Source organism: Equus asinus, chromosome 1 (assembly GCF_041296235.1).
Source record: "Equus asinus isolate D_3611 breed Donkey chromosome 1, EquAss-T2T_v2, whole genome shotgun sequence".
Lineage (NCBI taxonomy): Eukaryota > Metazoa > Chordata > Mammalia > Perissodactyla > Equidae > Equus > Equus asinus.
The window spans coordinates 203,374,202-203,399,261 of record NC_091790.1 but is presented as its reverse complement, the minus strand read 5'-3'; the positions used below and the strand labels follow the sequence as shown (position 1 = coordinate 203,399,261).

The 25,060-nt window shown below is 40.5% G+C and overlaps 1 protein-coding gene across 4 annotated transcripts in view; it reads right to left on the bottom strand.

Moving 5' to 3' along the window:
* Positions 1 to 5,981: 5,981 nt before the first annotated feature.
* The window catches only part of GALNTL5 (polypeptide N-acetylgalactosaminyltransferase like 5), a 71,023-nt gene continuing 51,944 nt past the window's right edge, over positions 5,982 to 25,060 (bottom strand). For all 4 annotated transcript variants that reach the window (XM_014829019.3, XM_070516493.1, XM_014829018.3 and 1 more), the window contains 3 exons: positions 21,772 to 21,889; positions 11,815 to 11,964; positions 5,982 to 7,893 (listed from right to left, as the gene is read on the bottom strand). In XM_014829019.3, the coding sequence (XP_014684505.1) occupies positions 7,738 to 7,893; positions 11,815 to 11,964; positions 21,772 to 21,889 (424 nt within the window). In that variant the 3' untranslated portion in view covers positions 5,982 to 7,737. The remainder of the gene's footprint in view (positions 7,894 to 11,814; positions 11,965 to 21,771; positions 21,890 to 25,060) is intronic.

Below are 25,060 nucleotides of genomic sequence, written 5' to 3'. Positions count from 1 at the left end.
GAAATGCTTTCAGTTGGATGGGTTATGCCCCAGAAACACCAGCTTGGAGAAAACTTGAGGAGTTTCTCTGTGCCTTTGTGATGTAGTTGGACAGGTAGGTCAATCTAGAATGTCATTAAGTTAAACCCAGTAACTTCCAACTGTCCTTGGAAAATCCTTGCAAGACTGGAAATACAGCTCTAGAGGCAGTTCAGATTCCACCCAGTTCTTTATCTCAAAAAGGATTATCACCTCCCCTCTCCAGGAACTACTACCTAGCCCATCACTAATTCCTAAGACTGAAGAAAAAAAAAAAGAGGGGAAAGGTCATAAGCATGCCCTTGCCGAGAAAAAAATCTAGCATCTTGAGTGTCTTCTCCACAAATATTAGTAAAACAGCTCAGAACAAAATTTGGATTCATAACTAGGGAGTTTTGTATTGTACCTGATTCATGGAGTGATTTTTAAAACAATAGCTGTGGAAATTCTGTGTCTGTGTGTATATATGTGGATGGTTATATATGTGTGACTTTACTTCCGGATGGTATGGTCAAAACTAAGAGCTCTGTTTAATTGGATTAAAGTAAGCGCTTACATAAATTCTAAATGCAATGGAAATTAACCCAATGTCTTTTAAGTTAAGATGATATAGATTAATCTTTGGTTAATGAAAGTTTAAGTTTGTTGCTTTGATTGAAAAGGCATGTCCTAAAGAGTTGTCAGTATTTGGATATGATGCAAATATGCAGCCTGGGATTACTAGTTTAAAAAGAAGAAAAGTAAAAGCTTATGTTATTCCTGTTACAAATTTGTCAGCATAATAGCTTTAAATGATAGCTAAAATTGTCTAATGGCTCAAAGTTTTTGTGGGTAATCTAAACATCATTATTGGGAACAAATGATTTAGAAATAAATGAAATAAGAGTTTATAGATAAACTTTTAGCAATAATTATAGTTTATGGTATGTGTATTTAAAATAACTTCCAAAATCTTTTTGGTAACTTGAAATTGTGAAGTTTTGCTAGGTTAATTTAAATGACAAAATTCGTTGAGTAACTACATCATTTCCAAATAAGTGTCGACGAAAATAATCCATAACCAATCTATAAATGAAAATTTGGGTGAGTTTATCCTGAGCTGAAATCTGAGGACCATGGCCCGGGGCCTTTCTTCCCAAAGGAAGAAAGGGCACCGAAGAAGTGGGGTGCACAGAGTGGTTATGTACCCCCAAACAGGGTGTTTCACATATGATTGAAATGTCCATCCCACAATAGTCACAAGATTGCCCTGTTGGCACAGCGCTTGATGGACACAGCAGGTAGTGGGTCTGCTATCGTAGCAGGAGGCAAGTCTGTTGTCTCGAGCTGGGAGGTCACAGGTGAGCGCAGCAATCAGTTTCTAGCCTAAGGAAAGATGCTTAATCCTTAAGGAGACGCCAACGTTGGGAGGGGGAGGGAAGTTGCACCTTTATCTCAAGGGCCTTTGTTCTTGCCATAGGGAATCTCTAAAGCAGATATACAATGCATGAGGCTCAATGGCTTCGGTCAGGCCCTTTTGGAAAGACAAGGTCAGGCCGAATTAGGTTTATACCAAATGGCTTCCTCATAGTCTCCAATATATCCCATTGCTTGCCATTTTTATTTGTCATAAGATATTAGACATTAATTATTAAATGTAAGTTTATCTACTTTTGGCTTCCTATTGCAAAGAGGCTAAAAGCGTTTGGGTCTATTGGAAAGTATGCCTCGTGTTTTATTGTAAAGTGGCATGTTTCTAGAAATTATGAAAAGTGTTTAGAATGTTCATATAAAAGACAGTTCATAATTGCTTAGTTTTTAGTTTTTTACTAGAGTCTGTAAGGGTTAAAAGTTCTAATTAACATGTAATTAAAGCTACTGGAAATTAATAAGGAAAACAGCTCTGTATTCAAGGAAAGTAAAATGTATGTTTTCAGTAAAGAGGGTATAAAGAATCGAAGTATTTTTGTTTGATGGGTTAAGAAAGATAAATTTGTCCTAATGTACTGGAAAGGAAAAAAAGAAAGACTTTGGGACAAATTCTGAAGGCAAAAAGAAAGTTGTAGAAGGTTTGTGAAGGAGAAATTCAGAAAGGAGTTTTATACCTGGTCAAGTAGACTAAGATTAAAGTAAACCCAATTAAGTGAATGAGTTTTAACGTTAAACATAAGCTGGTGCAGAAATTAAAATTTGGTTTTCTCTCTCAAAAAGATAAATTTCTTGAACTTTTGATCTGCTCTTGATAAAGAGGTTATAAAAGGTGTTTCTTTGAGTAAGTCTACCTAAAAGACAAATCTGTTTTATTAGTATAATGACTGAGGTCACTCTTAGGATTTTTTGACTGTTTCTATTGGATGGATACCTGAGCATTGTTTCACAGTGAGCGTTGTTTGAACAAGTGTTTTAAAGTCTTTTGGTATTTTTGACAAGCTTCTCGTCAAAGATATTCAAATCCCGAATGAAGGAAAATACTGAACTAATTAGGCTTATTTAGTCTATTAAACTACATGGGAAGCATTGTCAAATAAGTGATGATAAACTTTCTTAGGTGGTATTATGTGGGTAAATGTTATTAATATAGGTGTCTTAAAATTATATAACATTCCTAAAATTCTGATCTGTCCTGGCTATCAGCCATAATTCTAAATATTATTTTAAGGTGTTGTATATCACAGAAATAATAAGTTTCTCTGTCAATTGTCATTTTTAAGTCTTTCGTTGTTTACAGTCAGTTGTTTTACTCTGATGCCTTTTGCTTTTGCAAATATGTCTCATCTTCAGAGGGATTCATGGAAAGGACTCTGACACTTACTCTGGAACACAGTTTTCTGATAAACTTTCAGATCTTAGAACAGAACTCTGGGTAAGAAATTACAGAAATCTAATGGAGAAATTGATGACCCCATAAAACTGCTAACAGAAGATTAAGATCAAGAACTGATTATACAGGAGTGAATGAACTGAGGATGATAATTTTTATGACTTTTATTTGAAATATTGTTGATTTTTTGATGTTTTGGTTTGTTTTCTCAGATTCAAGAAAATCTTTTTCTCTTTTCTCTTATGCTAACTATGGCTTACAGCAATTTGGTGAAATTATACCTTTGTGAGCAAAACTGAAACATTTATCTTTTTCTCCCTACCTGATCCCTCTAGAGTTTGGAAACCTAGTAAGTGAGTGAGTATGGTTATTTCATGGCAATAGAGTTATTTGCATAAGTTCAATAAGAATCTGTTCTCCTTATAACAGGACACATTGCTTATCTTACTAAAGCTTTGACTGGAATGTCATATTTGAGAGAAACATACAGACTCGGATATGACAATACTGCCTTTCAGGAATAAGGTTGACTTTCTGAAATAAGCCACTTGGAAATATGGGCCTGGTACCTTGTTTACAGAGATTCTGGCAATCTTACCTGGTAAGTAAGGAAGCTTGCTTATCTGGCAGGTGCAAGGAACCTCGAAATATTTTGGGGAATCTCAAGAAAGGAGAGAAATCCACCCAAACCTGTAGGTATTGCAGGCAAGGCCTGATGGCACAAATCCTTGGCATGGCTTTTCTGGCCTTGAGAGGCCTTTACAGTTCAATCTGAGATTCCTCATAAAAAATTCCAGAAAAGCAGATTTAAGAGCCTGTATGATCAATTGCTATTCTTGCTGCACTTATGTAAATAATTGGGCCAAGTTTCTTGAAACTAAACTTATTTTGCAAACCAATTAGTCTTAATTTGTCTATCTTTGGTAAAAATGAGGGTGATTTTAGAGAGAAGAACTATGTTTCAGTGAAAAACTGTAATACACATTTGTGGATATTAGATCCTAGTTTTGTTAATTGTCTTTGAGGAGTTTTTTTTTGTACCTGTGAGCTGGACTGGATCCTGAATTCTTCTACTGAAATGCCTGGTTACAAATTTCCAAACTAATGGTTTCAATTTTTTTTTTACCTCATTTTCATTTGGAATCATTGAGAATTGAACCTGCTCTTTTTCCTGAAGTCCTGCAAACTAAAGCTGAACAACTTGATAGAAACTTGAGAGATTCCTGTCTGTTGCTGTGTAAGCTGCAAGCCACCTGAATGCCCGATGACATCATCAGGGACGTTTCAAGCTGCTAAAGATGCTTTGACTCTGACATCTAGAAGTCGTCTTGACTGGCTGCCTCCTGGACTCAGGAACTAGTTTATAATTTGCTCCAACCATTAACCTTGTTTTTCTTTTATTTCCATAGAAATACTTATTAAATACCTGATTGCTTGCTTCCAAAATATAAGCCTAACTTTGGAAGCCCACCTGCATCGCTGCCTTCTAAAATGACTTTAACTGGACTGATCTATTACCAGGACTAAGAAATGTGTTCAGTGAGATGAAACAATCTACCACTCAGCTTCTGGACTGTGAAACTTCTTAAAGTTTCAAAGGCGGGACTGTGGGGACCTGGAATTGGCCACCCCAAGATGTGTCTCTTTGGCATCAGGATTATTTGAGGCTGATTGCTTTTGATGAACTGGGACAGGGAAGGAGGCTCTGAGGAATGGAACTTGCCCTTTGTTAGGACACATTTACATTTGTGAGGTAAATCTCTATCTGTAAAAGGTGCCTCCCTCTCTGTACCAGGAAGAAGAAAGGAGATGACCTTCTCTCTAGAAACTCTTAATCAATGCCAAAGGCAAGGACTGAAATCTGCATTTTATTGTGCTTGTCTGGTAACCTCCTGTAACTGACCTCCCTCCCCCTCCCAACATTGGCATTTCTTTAAGGATTAAGCATCTTTCCTTGGGCTGGGAACTGATTGCTGGGCTCACCTGACAATAGGCTTGCCTCCTGCTGCGCCCACCAAGATAGCGGACCCACTATCTGCTGTGTCCATCAAGCGCTGTGCAGACAGGACAGTCTTGTGACTATTGTGGGAGGGACATTTCAATCACATGTGAAACACCCCGTTTGGGGGTATATAATATAACCACTCTGTGCACCCCACTTCTTCGGTGCCCTTTCTTCCTTCAGGAAGAAAGGCCCCGAGCCAAGGTTCCTCATAAAGCTTTGTTTAATTTTCTCTTGCTATTCTGTCTCATGTGAATTTAATTCGTTCTCCAGCCAGACGAACCCACATTTGGGAAGAGGAAATGTCTTCCTCCCCTACATATACATGTTATAAAGCTTTGTCTGATTTTATCCTGTTATTCTGTCTCATGTCAATTTAATTTGTAGCCCAGCCAGAACGACCTAGAGAGAGTAGAGAAAATGTTCTTCCTCCCCTACACAGAATAACCTTGTGGTTAAACCCAGGGTCTTTGAGCTTGGGCTGATCAGGCTAGTGTGGACTATGTTAGTTTGTTCCTAGAAACAGTTGCCAGATGAAATACAGGCCTAAAATTCAAACTTCAGATAAACAAAGAATAATTGTGTGGTATAAGTATATCCTGTGGAATATACTTATACTAAAATATTGTTGTTTATCCAAAATTCAAATTTAACTGGGAATCCTGTATTTTTATTTGCTAAATCTGGCAACCCCAACCCCAGGCAAATTCTAACCTCAGTTTTCTCACCTATGAAATGGGGATAATAAAAGGACCTATGTCATAAAGTTGTGTGGATGAAATGAGATAATCCATGCAGAGTACTTACCACAGGGTATGAAAGATGATGAGAGCTCAATAAGTGTTAGCTCTTAGCATTATTTTATACAGGTATGTCTTAGGATAAATTCCTAGAAGTATGCTTTAGTTACAGAACTCCCACGCTTAATTTAAGACTTCTCTGAGCATTTGATCATACCCAAAACTGTGTTTTGTTAAAAGCCTTGGGCACGTTAGCAGACATTTCTCAATTAACTCCAGAATACAAATCACATTTTTAAATTTCTGTACAAAAACAAAAAATTGCCACCTAAAGGCAAGTAAGGATTTCTTTTCCATCACACCAAATACTTGGGTGTTGATTCTGACTTGTTTTCTATTCCAGAGTCACTGAAACAATATTCAAGAGGAAATGTTTAATCAATGCAGTACATAATTTCTAAGACTCACCCATGTTATCTAGTACCTGAACTAAATGACACTACAACACTAAGACAATATTGGGCCCATGGCTCTAAGAAAACGAACGTTTCTGTCTTTTTCTTTTGACAAAACTGATGTTTACAACTTCCTCCTTATTGCTTATCAAAAAAAATTATTCTCAAATTTCAAAACTAGAAAAAGTTTTTACTTCAAGAAGATACTCCATATTTATGCAACTGTAATTCTCTTTTTTCTTTCTGCTGCAGAATTTCTATTTTATATTTTACTCTAGTTTCAATAGATTCATGGGTTTATTATAATCTTTTTTTATTACTTTCTAATAGTAGGTAAGGTATACATATGGGACAAGAGTATAATCATAATGTGGCGCTTATTTTGTGCTGTCATATTGACCTTTTAAAGGCCCAATCAAATTATCCTGGCCATTGGCAATAGATGAGCACAGGTTTTTCCCATGTCTTTCTAGCAATAGATTTTAGAATAGTTTGTTAGATACACACGTATAAAGAGATTACAAACTGATTCTTTTTTCGTTACATTGTATGTGTTCTCTCAAAGAACCATGAAGGGAGGGACATTTGCCTTCTCCATTGTCTGCTTCGTCCCAGCACCTAGAAGGATACAGGGCCTGGGATGACCACACAGTTGTTGACTGAGTGAGCAGAATAGATGAGTCAAGTTGTTCCCTGCTGTAGAACACAGCTTATACTTTCTGCAGCACAGGCGATGTTTAATGATCTTATCCTAAGTGTCCCCACTCCTTTCAATGTGCTCCGTCCCGCATTTTCTAATTCTCTTTGTCTTTGTGAATTAAATATATTTCACTTTCCTAGCTATCTTCACCAGGGTGAACACAACAGCCATCCCTCTAACTTGACAGAAGTACTTTAGACATCTGGGAGTGTGTTTACAGAGGACAGATACAGAAGCTAGCTGCTTCTTGCCCTATCCCAGCTAAACAGTTCTCGAGTCAGAGCATAGAGTATCAACAAGGCACATAATCCAAGAAGCAACAGGAGAGCTGTAGGCCAGAGTCATAGGAGGGAAAAGGCAAAATCAGAAGCAGGGAAGAAGGAGTGTCTCCAAGTGACAGAAAAGCCAAAAGGAACAAACGAGGAGGCTGGCCTGGAGAGCTGGCCCAGGACATCTAAGCAAGTGGACTGGACATCAGAAACTCAGGAACCCAACCAAGCAAGGTGTCAGTGCCAGGATCTACACTGGCAGCAAGAAAGGAGCTCAATACAGTTGATCCACAGTTATTATGTATCATGTCCCAAGCAATGCCCTCTGTGAATGTCTTTCTGGGCATGCCACCAGGTCAGGTCATTTGTTCTGGAGTGACAATGGAGTTGGCAAAGACCCCAAGAGTGGAGCAGTGCCTATGGTCTACCAGGACCAAGATAATTTTTCAAATAATTGGAGATATTACACTGTACCTCAATTGAGTATATGATAGAGTCTCAACCGTGTGACAGCGTACATTTGTAATGTTCAAGGTCTTGCCACCCCATAAATTTATGGCAGACGAGTAAAACGAAGTATTACCAGCTATCATTAAAGGAGGAAATAAAAGGCACTCCTGTTGTAGACTGCTCTGGTTGTATTTCTTATTGCATTTCACATAATTTCATGAAGTTCCAAACTTGCATTCTTCTTTATGTTGAGGGACTAGGGGCTTTTTAACCCTTCATTAATGAAAATGATTTGTTCTCCCTTTATCGGTGGTCCCTAGATTCCTCCAATTCTGGGAAGATGTTGTCCAAATACCACTGAAATGACTTGCAACCCAATCGTTTCCTTAATTCTACACGTTCACTAATGTTTCCATAGGCAACAGATTTCAGACCAGGTCTTCGTAAAAAAACCTGCTCCTAAAAGGAAATAAAAAGTCATTTCATTAAGTCAAATGAATTTTAGCAATTAAATCATGATATCTAACATAGCAATATATATTTTCATTATCTGAACTAAAAAACAAAAACCTTTGACATCCTCTGTGTAGAAAGGGCAGAGACGCACGTAGGACCTGGGATTCACTCACCCCACACACATTCACAGTATGTGCTGTGACTGACCACAACAGAGGTGGCTGTCGTAGCGGGATCCAGGAACCTGCTTCTTGGGAGCTCAAGAATCACAGCCAGCTATTGTAGTATATCCCCTTTCTCCTACTCTCTCAATGATACTCAAGGACAAAAACTCTCACTCCCAAGTCCCAGTCAACACTTCCATGGTTTCAGCAATGGGGATGGTGTGGCGGCTGAGGGCAAATTGACTCTGGAGGAAGCCAGCCTGGGTTCACATTCTGGCCCTACTTTTATTAACTATGTGACCTTGGCCTCTACCCTCACGAGGTGGTTGTGAGGACTGAATGTTTTAATATGTGCAAAGCCCTTGGGAGACGAAGGCTGGCACATAGTAAGTGTCGGGTCAATGTCAGTCATTATTGCCACACCTGGTTAGTCTTTTATACACTCTGATTTAAAGAAGAACCAAGTATGAGTGTCTAATGGACTCAATCTGCCCCATATTAGAATGGTATTCTGAGTAGACCGAAGCTTCCTTAAAAGCAGAACCCTTGTATTTTCATCTGTGTACTCCCAGTGCCTGGCATATAGTATAGTAACACTGCTGAATGAGAGAAGGAGCTTGCTTATCTAAATTAGCATATTCTGGGCATGCCATGTTGGATTCTCCCCGAGTATCCCTGACCGCTATAGGTCTTCGCCATCATTTCTTGCACTCCTAGTTCCCCAGGGTAGACTGGTGCAGAGGACGGGCCTGAGGTGGGGGAAGAGTGTCATCATTCTGGACTGAAGGCAAAGAAGACCTTAGACAACATCTCCAGCCCAAAGCCCTCTCTTGTCCAGTGTCACTGACTAGATTTCCCAATGTGCCCTGTCATACAATCCATGATTTAATGCCAAATGCTATTTGCTTTTTAAGTTAGGTAAAATTTTTTGTCACTATATCTTCTGTGAAATTCAGTAAACTACTCAGTCTTAGCTGTGTTCAAGTCAATTATTTATTTATTTATTTATTTTTCTTTTGAGGAAGATTAGCCCTGAGCTAACATCTGCCACCAATTCTCCTCTTTTTGCTGAGGAAGGCTGGCCCTGAGCCAACACCTGTGCCCATCTTCCTCCACTTTATATGTGGGATGCCTGCCACAGCATGGCTTGCCAAGTGATGCCATGTCCACACCTGGGATCCGAACTGGCGAACCCCAGGCCGCCGAAGTGGAACGTGTGCACTTGACCCCTGCCCCACTGGGCCGGCCCCCTCAAGTCAACTATTTAAACTGTGACCAGAGTTCACGGGGAAAAAAATCAACAAACATAAAAATAAGCTCAATGTCTCCTATAATTAAATAAATGCAATTTTAAACAATGAGATATCATTTTTAACCTGTTAGATCAGAAGAAATACAAAGTTTAAGACCAGGGTTGGAAAAGTTGTGAGGAGACAGGCCCTTTGAAATACATTTGATGGCATTTAAGAACAGTTTGGACATTATTCATCAGGATTTAAGATGCACTAACTCGTGGCCTAGCAGGTCCACGTCTTGAGATTTATTCCAGAGATATATCTGCACACCTGCACCATAAGGTATGTGTAAAAGATGTCCATTTCAGGCGTGTTAGCAAATCACTAAAAGCCAAGATGATCAGAATGTTTATCAGTGGGGGATTATGTATTAATAGGATCAATTTTAGTAGATCCATTCAAAGGAAGTGTTTAAAAGAATGATATACTTAAATGTTCTGATTTTGAAAGGCTTTGAAAGTACGGTTTTAGAATATACTAACAGAAAAAATGCAGAACAAAATATTGTGCAAATCTAGTTATATAAAAGAAAAGGGCATGTACTTGTGTGTATTAACAAGAAACTATAAACAGTAATTTAGTGATTACTTCTGAGGGTGGAACTACGAGCTTAGAAAGTTTACTTTTGACTCCATACTCTTCGTTATTGTCTGGCTTTTTAAAATGAGTATGTTTTACCTTTTTGAAAATCAAGAAATGTAATAAACATACAAAAAGCACATGAAACTTAAATGTGCAACTTAAGGAATTGTTGAAAAATCCACCCCAGTGACCCTGACTAGGTCAAGAAATAGAGCCTTACCAATGTCCCAGAAGCCGCCCGCCCTTCCCTTCCTGATCAGAACCCTTGCCTTTAGTTTTAAATGCTATCCATTCCTTTGCTTTTCTTTCTAGCTTTAATGTCTAATTATGCATGCGTAGATTATATAGTTTAATTGTACCCATTTTTAACTTTGTAGAAATGGAATAATACAGTATATATTCTATTGTGTTTGGTTGCTTTTGTTCACCATTATGTCTTTAAGATTTACCCTATTGGGGCCAGCGTGGTGGCTGAGTGCTTAAGTTCGCGCAGTCTGCTGCAGCAGCCCAGGGTTTTGCTGGTTCGAATCCTGGGCGCGGACATGGCACTGCTCATCAAGCTATGCTGAGGTGGCATCCTGCATGCCACAACTAGAAGGACCCACAACTAAAATATACAACTATGTACCAGGGAGCTTTGGGGAGAAAAAGGAAAAAATAAAATCTAAAAAAAAAAAAAAAGATTTACCCTACTGTTGTATGTATATCTATAGTTGGCTAATTTTCGTTGTTGTGTAGAATTATACTGATTAAATATATCATATTTGTCCATTCTACTCTTGATGAGCATTTGGGTTGTATTCAGTTTTGGCTAACACAAACAATGCTGCTCATAAACATTCTTGTTCACATGTTCTGCTGCACAAAAGCACGCACTTCTGTATTGTATATACAAAAATGGAATTGCTGGATCATGGGATATTCGTATGTTTTTCTTTACTTAATGTTGCCAAACTGTTTTCCCAAGTGAGTTTGCAATAATTAAGACTCCTTCCAGCAGTGTCTGAAAATTCCTGTGCTTGCCAACACTTGGTCCTATCAGACTTTACATTTTTTGTGAATCTAGCTGGCTATGTAGAAATACCTCATCAAGTTTTTAATTCACATTGCCCTGATTACTAAAGAAATTGAGTGTTATTATGTTTATAATTCAGAATAATAAAAAAAATATTAAATCAAGACCAGGACATGTAATGTCGCAGAGAGATTCTTACATATTTCTACTCGTGCGTCTGAAATGAGATCTTGCTGGGGTTACTGTCCATATTAGCTTGTGCATAGATGGACAACTTTCAAGTTAAAATGGAGCTGCAGCTACATGTTCTCTCTATATGTACCCTTTTAAGTCCTGGCATAGGGTTTAATCCTAGGGGAGATGCACAAATGAAGGGGCATGGCTTTGATATAGAAATTTTGACTATTGGTAGAAAAGAGGTAGTGGAGGTTATTGCGTGGTCCCCAGATCAGCAGCAGCTGCATCACTTGGGAACTTGGCAGTGGAGAAAGAATCTAAAGAGTTGCCCGTGAGGACGGGAACAGAGAGAGGTGCTTGCTTCAGGGAGCAATCCTTGCGGGGAAAAATAGATCTAGGCAAAAAATATACAAAAAAAGGACTTCTTGTGTTGGTTGATTTGCTTCTGAGAAACTTGAGTATCCCTAGGAATTAAAGCAAAAATTAAGATGCAAATGTGGCAGCTTAGAATGAACTAATTGAGAAGAAGGTCTGGGGTTGGGGGGGTGAGTGGTTGAAAGGGTCCCGCTAATTTAGGGAAAACAGAGAGAAGAATGAAAATTAATATCTGGAAAGGTAGTAGAAAGCTTCTTTAGAGCAAGCCTGCCCTGTACTCTCACTCAGCTTTCCAAATCAGAGATGCACCCTTCACCTTGTGTTCATCCAGCCAAACGTGCACCATTCTGAGATTGTTATATGTCATGGCTTTTAAATATTCCTGTTTATTTTCAATGCGTTGCTTATCAATATGTCCCACTCGAGAGCAGGGGAGTACAAAGAGCTGGCCTCCACACATCCAGATCTAGACGGGAGAAAAACAGAAAACATGTTAATGTACGTTTGCTAGGAACAGGCAACTGCTGAATTTTTTTTTTTTAAGATTTTATTTTTTTCCTTTTTTCTCCCCAAAGGGCCCCAGTACATAGTTGTATATTCTTCGTTGTGGGTCCTTCCAGTTGTGGCATGTGGGACGCTGCCTCAGCATGGCTTGATGAGCAGTGCCATGTCCGTGCCCAGGATTTGAACCAACGAAACACTGGGCCGCCTGCAGCAGAACGCGCGAACTTAACCACTCGGCCACGGGGCCAGCCCCTGAATTTTCTTTTACAAACATAAGAAGAGCTAACATTTATTGCTTCTCATTTCACAACAACCCTATCATGTAGATACTGTGATTATCTCCATTTTACAGATGAAGAAATTAATACATAGATTGGTTAAGAAGCTTGCCCAGTGACAGAGAGCTGGTAAGTGGCTGGGTGCAGGGTTCAAATCTAGGAAATCTGGCACCATAGCCAGCATCTAAAGACAAAGAGATTCTGCCTCTCTCACACATGACCGATGCTGATGCTGATTATCTATGAAGAATGGCAAGATATTTTGTCTTAAAATATTCTCAAACAATATTCTGAGAGTAATGTTTTCTGAAGTAATTAAGTGTCACTGGATGTAAGCAAGTTAACAAGAGAAATGCTGACCGTGGCTGAATTCAATTATTCATCTTTTTGGTACTTAAAATACTTCATAACACTTATTTTTCATAACTTTTTTTATTACACTAAAGTAAAATATGATGATTGAAAAACTGGCAAATGTAGAAAAACACAGAAGAAAATAAAAATCACTTGACACTTTGTTAGTTGATATTAATCCAGGTACGTATGTCTATACACATGTATACACAACATTAAGATAATTTGCTTTTTTTAATTTGATGTTATGTGAAGTTTTTTTTTAAAGATTGGCACCTGAGCTAACAACTCTTGCCAATCTTTTTTTTTTCTGCTGTTTCTCCCCAAATCCCCCCAATACATAGTTGTATATTCTAGTTGTGGGTCCTTCTAGTTGTGGCATGTGAGATGCCGCCTCAACGTGGCCTGATGAGCGGTGCCATGCATGCGCCCAGGATCCGAACCGGCGAAACCCTAGGCTGCTGAAGCGGAGTGCACAAACTTAACCACTCGGCCACGGGCCTGGCCCCTGAAGTTATTTTAAAAGTCTTATATTGTTTGGACATTTTGACAGTTTCCAATTTTTATCATTATAAATAATACCACGTATAATATATGTACTTATAAATCTTGTGCACACAATTTATACATCTTACAGTGTACTTGCCATGACTCTTTTTGTTCACTCTAATTTGGTGATTATTGCGTTACCCCCAGAGAAGCAGAATCAGAAAATCCTTGGGCTCACCCAGACCAACCGAACCAGGAACTCTGGGGCGAGGGCCAGCAATCTGTATTTTAACCAGCTGTTTAGGTGATTCTAATGCACGCTAAAGTTTGAGAACCACTGTTATAATTGATCAAGATCACATATCCCATTTTTATAGATATTTTATTAAGAAATCCACCTAAGCATTTGGGGAACAGTAATAGGAAATTAAGACTCACTGAAAACAACACGCAGAAGTACTATGGTGAAATACATCACTCAGACAGCCAGAGGGGATTATGTTAAAGAAAATGGAAAAGCAGAACTTCTGATATAGAAAAATGTCCATCTAAGTCCTTCTCTAAAATGGATGGCACAGTAGAAAAACACTTAGACCAGAAATCCAAAGAATTAAGTTCTTTTATCAGCTCTGCCACATGCTTCTGATCAGACATATCCTCTCTGGGTGTAATTTTCATCTGGAATGGAGAACTAAATAGTAGTTCATCTAAGCTACTGTTTGGGGATGCTTTGTTATGTAGCAAATGCTAAGTGATACTAGCTATGTATAATGTCGTGTTCTCTTTTTTAAAAGTGATAACTTAAGGAAATTTGGAAAATTATTAATATCTGTTTAATAATTAGAACAGATACAGAAGTGTTTATTATTTTTGGTACATTCTTATATGTTTGAAATGTTTCTTAATTAAAAAAGAAACCCAGCTATGAGTAAAGAATAGAAAACCAAAGCCAAGTAACCAAAGTGATAAAGGAGGACCAGAAGTAAAAATTTTATCAAAAAACTTTCTTAAAAATCCAACTGAGGGGAACGACGGCAATTTAGCGCAGTCTCCACAGGGCCCGCGTGGCTGCTCTCTTCCTCTGAATCATTCTCCAAAGGCACTTGATCCATCCGAGCCTGCCTTTTACTCTGCTCATTGTCCAGGTTGGCGATGGTCAGATGTATTCCTCAGATATACTACTGGAAGTAGTCTGTCCAGCCCCCAGTTTCTACTAATATTATTATCATTATTATTATTATTATTATTAGCAGCAGCAGCAGCAACAGTAGTAGTAGTTTCCCACTGAGAGAGAGTATAATGCAGTAAAGAGCATGGACTCTGGGGCGGGTCAGCATGATTCAAATCCTCTGCGAACTCTGTGATCTGCGGCAAGTGACTGAAGTTACTCAACCTATTTGTGCCTCAGTTTCCTCCTCTGTAAAGTGAGAATAACCCACCTCATGGGATTGTTATGAGCATTAAATAATTTGATACTTGTAAGTGCTTAGAGGGTGTCTTTGTAACATACACATGTATCTCTGCTGTAGTGAAGTGTGGTAGATTGCAAGAGGGGCCACAAATTCTTTTCATTCCTGTATGCACACTTCTTTGCAATGTAACTTTGCACCCCGTTTCATCAAGAGGTGAAGCTCATTTCTCCATCCCTTGAATCTGGTCTTGGCCTCATGAGTTGCTTTGGCCAATGGGACATTAACAAATATGATGCAAACAGGTGCTTGAAAAGCGTTTGCAGCACGTTGAAACTTGCCTTCTCTTGCTACTCTTGGGAACCTTGTGACCACTTCAGTGTGAGTGAGCCTGGGCTAGCCTGCCTGATGATGAGAGACAAATGGCCAAGTCATCCCCATTGCCCCAGCTATCACTGGGCCAGTGTCCATGTAAATGAGGCCAACCTAGGCTAGCCAGCACAGGCTGAGTCTCCAGATGAACACAGATGTATAATCAAGACCAGTGGAAATCAGCCATCCTGGTTATGTCCAGAAGAACCACTTTAGCAACACAATGAATGTTTGTTGTTTTAAGCCACTGTGTTTTGGGATAGTTCGTTAGACAGCAAAAGCTAACACAACACACATGAGGGAAAATGTTTCTCTTAACTCCAGGTTTACTCATCAAGTAAATAAGACATCCATCCATTTAGTTGCCCGTTCCAGAAACTTGGTGTAATGGATTGAAATATTGTTCAGCAGATATAATCTCACTCCCCATCCCTCACCATGGGGCAGAGTATGCTTCTCTGACACACTGACTTTGGGCTTGTCCATTCAACATGCTCTGGACAATGGGATGTGAGCAGACATGATATGTACAGAGCTTTAAATATGCTGTGTGGGGGGCCGGCCCAGTGGCGCAGCGGTTAAGTTCGCATGTTCCGCTTCTCCGCGGCCTGGGGTTTGCCAGTTCGGATCACGGGTGCGGACATGCCACCGCTTGGCAAGCTATGCTGTGGTGGGTGTCCCACATATAAAGCAGAGGAAGATGGGCATGGATGTTAGCTCAGGGCCAGTCTTCCTCAGCAAAAAGAGGGGGATTGGCAGCAGATGTTAGCTCGGGGCTAATCTTCCTCAAAAAAAAAAAAAAAAAAAAAAACGCTGTGTGGTTTGGCCTGAGTTTTGTATTTCTGCCCATCAACCTGAGAAGACTATGCCCTGAGTTGCTACTACTCTTAGAATGATGAGGAGACCCAAACCAAACTCAGAGACTAGAGCCCACCCCAGCCAATCTAAATTCTGAGGCAGAGACATCCTGGACAACCCACAGACATAAGAGAAAAGTAAATGCTTATGGTTTTAAGCCACTCAGTTTTGAGCTGCTTCATAACATAGCATCATCGTGGCAGTAGCTGACTGATGATTGGGTTGTCCACAACATCCCTTTTGCTCAAAATCCACGCCATCAGTCTCCAAGTTCTGTCCGTTCTATTTGTAAATATACCTGGAATCTGTCCAGTTCTCTCCATCTCCATTGCCACTGCTCTAGTTGCATCCACTGTCACCCTCTTTTCAGATTTTTGCAAGAAACTACCGGTCCCCCTGCTTTTCCTCCACTATGTCAGTCTCCACAGCCACCGTCACTGCCTTGCTTAAAACATATCTGTGGCATTCCATTGCATGTAAGACACAACCTAAATCCTCGCAAGGTGCTGCAGAGTCCTTCCTCTGCCTCCCTCTCCAGCCTCATCTTGCCGTTGTCTCTTCACTCATTATGGTCCCGCCTCACTAGCCTTCTCCATTGACACATAGGGGTTGGAAGGCTGTCCACTTTCTGAGTCAGTGGGCAGAAATCGGGGCATTACTAAGCACCGTCTTACTCTTTTTCTGTAATCTGTGTTTGTGAGGTGAAGTAAGGGTGCGTCATGTGCCAAAGCCAGGGGAGGATTTTCTCAATCCTTCCATTGGTCTCACAGTCATGAGGGTGCCACCAGATTCAGGCTGCCAGTTAGTTTTAATTTCTAGCGGGATCTCATCTTTTCCTGTCTCAATAAACATCTTAGCAGAAAGCTAGGAAAGGCTGCTGGCCAGATACCATTTCAGTTAGAACTCTGGGACAGCTGTAGCATATAAAGAAGGGAACAAACACTGACTACGGGTGTGTGAGGTGGCAGACACTATATTAGACGCTTTATGCACATTGTCTCAGTGCATACACACAATCACACTGTGAGGTGTGCATTATTCTGTTCGTTTACACATGAGGCCCCTTAGACTCTGACTGGTTCAACCATTCAACAAATATGTCTTGACCACTTTTTAACATGATTGATGTACCAGGTGCTGAGGACAGTTTTGAACAAGTCAGACCTTGTTCCTGTCCTCGAGGAGCCGACAGCTGGGTGGAAACACACAGTTGGCAGGGACCAGTGCAAAATAAAAATGGAGTCTCTGGTTCAAAAATCATTAAAAATTTCAAGATGGCAACAGCAAAGCATTAAACCAAGTGTAGGGTCCTTATAAACACGGTACCATGTGCAACCACACGGATCACATGCCCACATAGCATGCCTTGCTCACACAGTCAACAGACAACTGCAATATAGCACAATCAGTGCTATAATAGGTAGAGCGTGCAGAGGAGGAGAATGGATCCCAGTCTTGGGTGTGTGTGTGTGTGTGTGTGTGTGTGTGTGTGTGTGTAGGGGGGGGGGGAGAACAAAGTCAAGAAAGCCTTCCTGAAGAAATTACATCTAAGCTGTAGCTATGGACTATGATGGTGGACAAAGACAAGCGATGATTTAGAGGAAGAACTGACCAGATATGGTGAGATGACATGGGGCATAAGAGGGAAAGCAGAGTCCAGAAAGGTACTCAGGGTGTGTAGGTAAGTAGGTAAGGGGGGTAGCATGTCAGCCACCCATAGAGGGACTACAGGAGGAGGAATGGGTTCGAGAGAGTAGAAAATAATCCGGTTCTTGAAAGGTTAGGTTTAGCATACCTATGGGATGTCCAAATGAAGGTAACCTGTAGGCGATTGGACACACCAGCTTCTAACGCAGAAGGAACTGAGGAGGAGTTAGAATTGCTCTCATCAGCATGAATTTAGTCATCGGAGCATGAAATGGATGAGGTTATTGAGAAGGTTGAGGGAGAAGAGAAAGAGGGACTTGGGGAAACCCCTTAGGGATGGAAATTCTGAGCAGATGGACCACGGAAAGTAGCCCACTGAGGCACGAGCAGGAGCGGGGCTCCTGAGGAACTTGCCTAACCCGTTACGTCAGCGTCGGAGAGTGTGCTTCACCCTCTCTCTATGGCCAACAGGGGATTTGTTTTCAAATCACAGCATCCAAAGGAGGTTAGCAAACTTGGATGAATCTAAGCTGGCACTGATATCTAAGAGGCTCAGTCTGAAGGGTGATGCAGAGAAACGGGCTTCTTGAGACAGGTGGCCCCTGAAGCGTGTGGCAGGGCCCCGATCCCTGGAGCAGTGTGCCTTGCCCACATCTGGGGACACCTGGATGGAACACAGGTCCTGAGGCGTTGGGGCTAGCCACGACGGAGGTTGTCAGGGACTGTTCGAGGCTGGCCTCCACTCTGCCAGGGAAGCTGAAGTGCCATAAACTGGGTATGAGAACCGCTCCGAGGTTGGGAGTGCAGCTGCAGGTCCGTGGGTCTGCAGCAGGCCACGACTGTCCGCAAGCAATGGGAGCCACTGAGCTCAGGGCAACTAAAGCAAATTCAGAGCGTTGGAGGCTGCCAATACATTGCCGGCCTCCGAGATAAGTGACTTAGAAACAGGATAGAACCGAGCCGGTGGGATCTCAAGACTTGAAGTTGAGTAGACAGTACAAGGCAGGAAGTGATCGGTTTGGAGCAAACTACTTACATGTTCTGTGCATTTGGGCAAGTTAATCAACCTCTCTGTGCCTCAGTTTCTCCATTATAAATAGGAGATAACGACGGCACCTACCTCACAGGTTTATTATGAGGATTAAGTGAGTTAATATCTGTAAGATTTCAGAGCAGTGCATGCCACACATAATAAGAACTTGTTATATAAATAAAACACTTTCATATCCTTTATATCTTAAATGCCACTTCTTCGGGGAAGCCATCTAAGACACACCCAAGACAAGGCTAGGTTCCCCTTTTATGTGATTTCATAGTGCTCCGTACTAAGTGCTGGCACACAACAGATTCTCAATAAATATTGTTGAATGAATGAATGAATGAGGATTGCGTCGTCTTCTGAATGCCCAGCATGTGGCGCAGCCCGACACAGGAGGTGCTCCTTAAGTGATGGCTACACTGAACTTAACTTGAACTCTAGAGAGAGCCCTAAACTGAAACTATAGATTTGGGTCTTGTCACCACACAGGTGTTCATTACAGTCATGGGAGCCGATGCAGGTATGCTGTGAAAAATATTAACAAGGGTACGGCACAGACCTGGCTGATCAGAAGGGAGATGCCACAGCAGGTCCTGGTGGCCCCACCCCGCCAAGTGCCATCCCTTTAGTTTCTGGACCATGGGGAGCCTCAGAGATCCTGGAGAAGGGTGAGGCGCTTGGGCTGCAGGTGCGAAGTATTTGGTTGGCTCAGAGTAGAGGTTCTTTCCCACCAGGTGAGGAAATATTGCACTATATTAACAACAGCGTGGCTTCACAGGTGCAAAATGGCTGAGTGTCAGCCCTGGGCCCTGAAGAGAAGGTGAGGTAGGAAGAGGTTGACAGGAAGAGCAATCCCGGGAGCACGGTGTTTAAGAGACTTGCACAAGAGGAAATTCCTGCGAAGGAAATTGGGAATGATTGAGCAATGGAAGGGGATTTTCTTGGATTTTGTCCTAAAATTCAAGAAGACTTCTGGAAAAGCTAGTCTACGGTGTCAAATGCTGCAGTAACCACAAGTCTATGGAAGAACAAAGGCTGTCACTGGGGACATCCGTATTAAACTGGTGGCAGTTCCCAGAACGATGTCCCAGGATGCTGAGGGCCCCCAGGATGCTGATTTACTGGAATGAAGAGTAAGTGAGAAATGAAGACGGATCTGCAGGTATCTTCTCTCTGGAGAGACAAGGTTATTTGTCTTGGTTAGAGACGGCTGCTAGTGTCAAGAGAGCGCCTGGCTGTTTATTAATTTACATGTTTGTTTGTGAAAAGAGAGACCCAAGCATACTTAAAAGATATGAAAGGGCCGTTAGGAACGGAGTATCTGGAAATATTGAAGCAAGGATAATTAAGAGATTTTAATTATAAGATTGCTGTTTTTTGCTGTCTGGGGGAATGTAAAGCCAGGAAAAGGAATACACACATTTTCAAATATGCATGTATCATTCATGAAATTGATTCTATTCTGAGACACATGAAGGTGCTTATTAAGTTACTAGGTCCTGAAAGGGGGAAATTTCATATACCGTATTTCAGAGAGCAATGTAACAATGCCTGGTCAGAAAGGAACACGAGTGGGAAAAAATAAGCAATGAAAATAACAGACTTACAGGATACTGCCAAATAGGAGCTTGGAGGAAAAATAAATTGCTCTAGATATTACTGTATTCCTAATAAAGTATCTGAGGCATTATAAAGGACATCTGTGCTTAAAATCACTCTTTAAAAATGCAGAAAGTAACCAGCCAATTAAGAAGGAAGAGGGAGATAAAATGGAAAAATGGAAAAAAAATGGAAATGGAAAAAAATGGAAAAAGAAAACACAAAAAGCAAATATGGTAAATGTTTTAACAGACGCTAAGACAATATATGCAATTCATAGTACCGTCTCTGCAGATGACATCACAGAGCATAAAGAACAGATGGCAAAATTTAAAATAGGAGAAGAAGGGCTGTCACTTATTAGTCAGCTCCTATAAATTATCTCTTATCTTCATGACAACCTTGTAATAGAGATCATTTTTTTCCTTCATTTTACTTGTAAGGAAACTAAAGCTCAAAGAGAATATGAACTTAGTTATCAATAAAGCTGTTTTCTCTACACCAGGTTGTCCCTGTCGGGAAAAAGAGACAAACAAGGCAGAGAAACGTGAGGGGAAAATGTTAAGGGTGACAATGGTGAGCTCACAGCCCAGATTTTTATGCACCGTTCAAAGCGATCATTATAAAAAATGATTAGAATTTAGTCGAAAATAGAATTACCTATGATAGACATATTATTAACATTTGAATAGTATCTTAGTGTTTTCTTTGGATTTTCTCCAGGAGTGTCTACTGCGTGCTTTGTTTTTACCCCAATTATTTCATTAAATCTTCACAAAATTCTGAGAATGGCATTTGTATTTATTCCTATTTGACAGATGAGGAAAGTGAAGACTAGAAAAATTAATGACTTGCCAAGGATCATAGAGCAAGTCAATGATAGAGCTGGGACTCATTCTAATGTCTAATATCTGGTGTTCTCATACCACAGGATTTTTTTAAAGTTAAATCTATTTTTTTAATTGACCTATAATTCACATACCACAAGAAATTCACTCTTTTAAAACATACAATTCAATGATTTTCAGTATTTTCACAAGGTTGTGCAGCCATCACCACTATCTAATTCTGGAACATTTTCACAACCCCAAAAGAAATCTGGTACCCACTGGCAGTCACTCTCCTTTCCCCAGCCCCTGGCAGCCACTAATCTACTTTCTCTTTCTACGGATTTGCTCAGTCTGGGCATTTCATATGAACGGACTCATATAAATGTATGGCCTTTTGTGTCTGGCTTCTTCCACTCACCATGACGTTTTCAAGTTTCATTCACGTGGTAGCAAGTATCTCAGGATTTAAGAGTTAGGAGACAACTTCTACTGAATCCACTCACTCTACAGATGGAGAACTGAGACCTAGGACAGCCCATATATTTAGTGGCATTCAAGTCTCCTACCCCCAGTTCTGGATTATCTCCTCCACATCAAGACCACCAAGACAGTCAGTATAATGAAGGGGAGATTCCACAAACAGCTTAACATATGATGTTAATTTTATACACATACATTAGAAATAACATATGGTAAGAAAACCTGATATTTTATTAAATATTTTCAATTTTTGTAAGGAGTCCCATAAATCACTTATTGCATGTGACACCAGAATGGTACCAGATGCTCGTGTAGGAAAACAGGGCATGACTGCCACAGCATGCTACATGAGGTCAAGTTAGATTTCGCTCTCTATGTATAAAGGTAACTAATTAAAAACAAAGTGTGAATTACCCTCAGTGAAAGTTCCAAATTTTCTCCTCCCCAGAGATTCATGTCCTTGTCGTACCGTCCAATCTCATTAAAATACTGCCTATCTATAGCAAAAATTCCTCCAGCCATTGCAGGTGACCTAAAGAGGACACATAAATATTAAATTGATTCCACAGATTTAGTCATTCTGGACTTTTGCCAAAATTATATTGAATATTAGCAATAGCAATTAAAAACTAAAAAGCAACCATATTAACTAACATCAAAATTATCTTAATATAGCTTTAAGTATGTAAAATTACTAAATTACAACTATAACTACCTAAAAGTAGGCAATAACTTTTACTTAGCTCTCACCACATTATGTAAGTAATATATTCTACACATCGTCTTGGTGAGAGGGAAAATTATCTTTAGAATGTGAGTTCCCCATGGGAAGATGATTCAGTTGAGGAGTGGAGTTTAGAAATCTTTCTCCCCAAGGAATTAAGTGAATTGTAATATTTACTTCTGGGAAAACCATAATATTACAAAGCATCTTTTTTGGTCCACCAATAGGAGGGCCCAATAATACCAAACTAAGCAGTTTGAAAATAATTACATTTTCATTCCTTCATTTGTTCAAAAAAGCATATATTAAGCATCTATGATGTGTTAAGGATAAGTTAGTGAATCAACAGGCAAAGGTGGAATTAGGGCCCTCAATTTGAGGTTATTGCAGTGGTCTCAGAGAAAAACAATGGAATCTCGGATAAGGGTATAGCAACGAAGGTGGTGAGATGTGGCCGAAATCTTGATAGATTTTGAAGATGGAACCAGCAGATCTGCTTATGCGGGGGTGTGCGATGTTCCAGGAAGAGGTGAGTCAAGGCTGACTTCAACACTTTTGGCCTGGGTACCTGGAAGGTGGAGTTGCCATGCACTGAGATGGGGAATGCTGTGGGCGGAACAGGCTTTTGGGGGAAGGTTGCATTTTGGACATGTTTGAGGTGTCTATTCAGCATGCAAGTGGAGATACCAGTAGGCAGGTGGATAGATGAGTCTGGCATTCCGAGAGAGGTCAGGGCTGGAGGCATAAATACAGGAGTCATCAATCTAAGATCGATGAGAATCACTCTGTGAGTGAGAGGAGTGGAGAAGAGGACAAAGGACTGAGCCTTGGGCACTTGAACAATAAGAGGTCAGAGAGAAGAGGAGGAATCAGCAAAGGAGATGGGAAGGAGAACCAGAGAGACAGGAGGAAGACCAGGCGGTCTGGAGGCCAGGGGAAGACTGGGCGTGAAAGAGAAGGGAGAGGTCAGCAGCATGGAACACTGCTGACAGACCAAGTGAGACGAGGCCAGAGAACGGAATATTGGACTTAACAGTGTGAAGGCCATTAACAAGTTTCAGCTGGGGGCGAGGGGCAACGCCTGGTTACAGTGCGTTTAAGAGACAAGAGTAAAGAGTTTAAGAGAATTGGAGACAGTGACACAGACAGCTCTTTCTAAGGGCTTTCTAGAGAAAAGGAAAAGAGAGGTAGCCGATAAAATAAGGTTATTTTACTTATTTAATTTTATTTTTTTTTAGGAAGATTAGCCCTGAGCTAACATCTGCTGCCAATCCTCCTGTTTTTGCTGAGGAAGACCGGCCCTGAGCTCACATCCGTGCCCATCTTCCTCTACTTTATATGTGGGACACCTACCACAGCATGGCTTGTCAAGCGGTGCCATGTCCGCACCCAGGATCCAAATCGGCGAACTCCAGGCCTCTGACGCAGAACGTGTGCACTTAACCGCTGCGCCACTGGGCTGGCCCCTATTTTATTTTTTCAGTCGCAAGAAATCAGAGCATGTCTATATTCTGAAAGGAGTGATCCCGTCTGGTACACTGGATGATGTCACCCTGTCTGGTACGCTAGAAGACTGTGATTACACACAGGCCAGAAAGCCTCGTGGAAAACTCTTGCTCCCCTGTCACAGCACTGTATTGCAACTATATTTTTACCTGCCTTCCTTCCCATTAGAATACACACCTTTGAAGGCAGGGGTCACGTTTTCTATCATCAGTACGATGCCTCAAACACAATAGGTACTCAGCAAATACCTATTAAATTTACATGTGAAGTAATTTCACAAAACAGTTCTTAAAGTTATGCCATTGGTCCCATTGAAAATAGGGCAAAAATACATGCCGCTCAAAGAATTCAAATTCCGCCTTCCTCTCAAGGGAGAAAGCTTTTGTCCTAAAACTCTTGAAATCGCTGGGCAGTGTGTGTCTCTCAGTGGGAGCAGTGTTGCACGGTGGTGGTAGCTCAGCCGATGGTCTGAGACAGCAGCAGAAAGTGAAACGGGCCACGTTATGTCCTTAGGAAAGGCCCTGGGTGGAGCAGAGGAGCCGTCCCCGGGAATGCTGCTCCAGCACGTCCCTCCCTGGACCACCGGGTGACCGCAAGGCCGCCACCATCCTTGCCTGTTCTAAGTTTCCCAAAACTCATTGTCATTAGAACTATTGTAAGTGGGAGAAAAAAGTATCTTCAGATTTGAACACTAATTAACACCATGGCTAATATCTAAAATTTATTTTTTTTAACCCTTTAAAACAACCTATTTTTCTTACATATATTGTTATACCTTATAATTGATATATTAAAATTATAACACATATGATGTGTATAATATCTATTCTCTACATAAACATGCATACACATATATAATCACACAATTGGTATCATACTGATATAATTTGTTTATAGCCTGATTTTTTATTTAACATATTGTGAGAATTTTCATTTTTAGTTAATTAGCCTTCAAAAATTTTAACTACGTAGAATTCCACAAAACATGAATATACTTTGTTAACCATTTCAATATTGAACATTTTATGTTGTTTTGATTTTCTTACTGATACAAATATTGATACAATATACAAGTCTGTACTTATTTCTCATTAACTCCTTAAGGATAAATTCCAAGAAGTGGAATTATTGCATTAAAGAATAAGAACACTGGGGCCGGCTCCGTGGTCTAGTGGTTAAGCTCATGCACTCTGCTTCGGCAGCCCAGGGTTTCACTGGTTCGGATCCTGGGTGCCGACATGGCACTACTCATCAGGCCATGCTGAGGCGGTGTCCCACATGCCACGACTAGAAGGACCCACAACTAAAATATACAACTATGTACTGGGGGGATTTGGGGAGAAAATGAAGCAGGAAAAAAAAAAGATTGGCAACAGCTGTTAGCTCAGGTGCCAATCTGAAAAAAAAAGAATAACATTTATAAGATTTTTAACTGATATTGCCAAATGGTTTTCAAAAAGCATGTAAAATGTA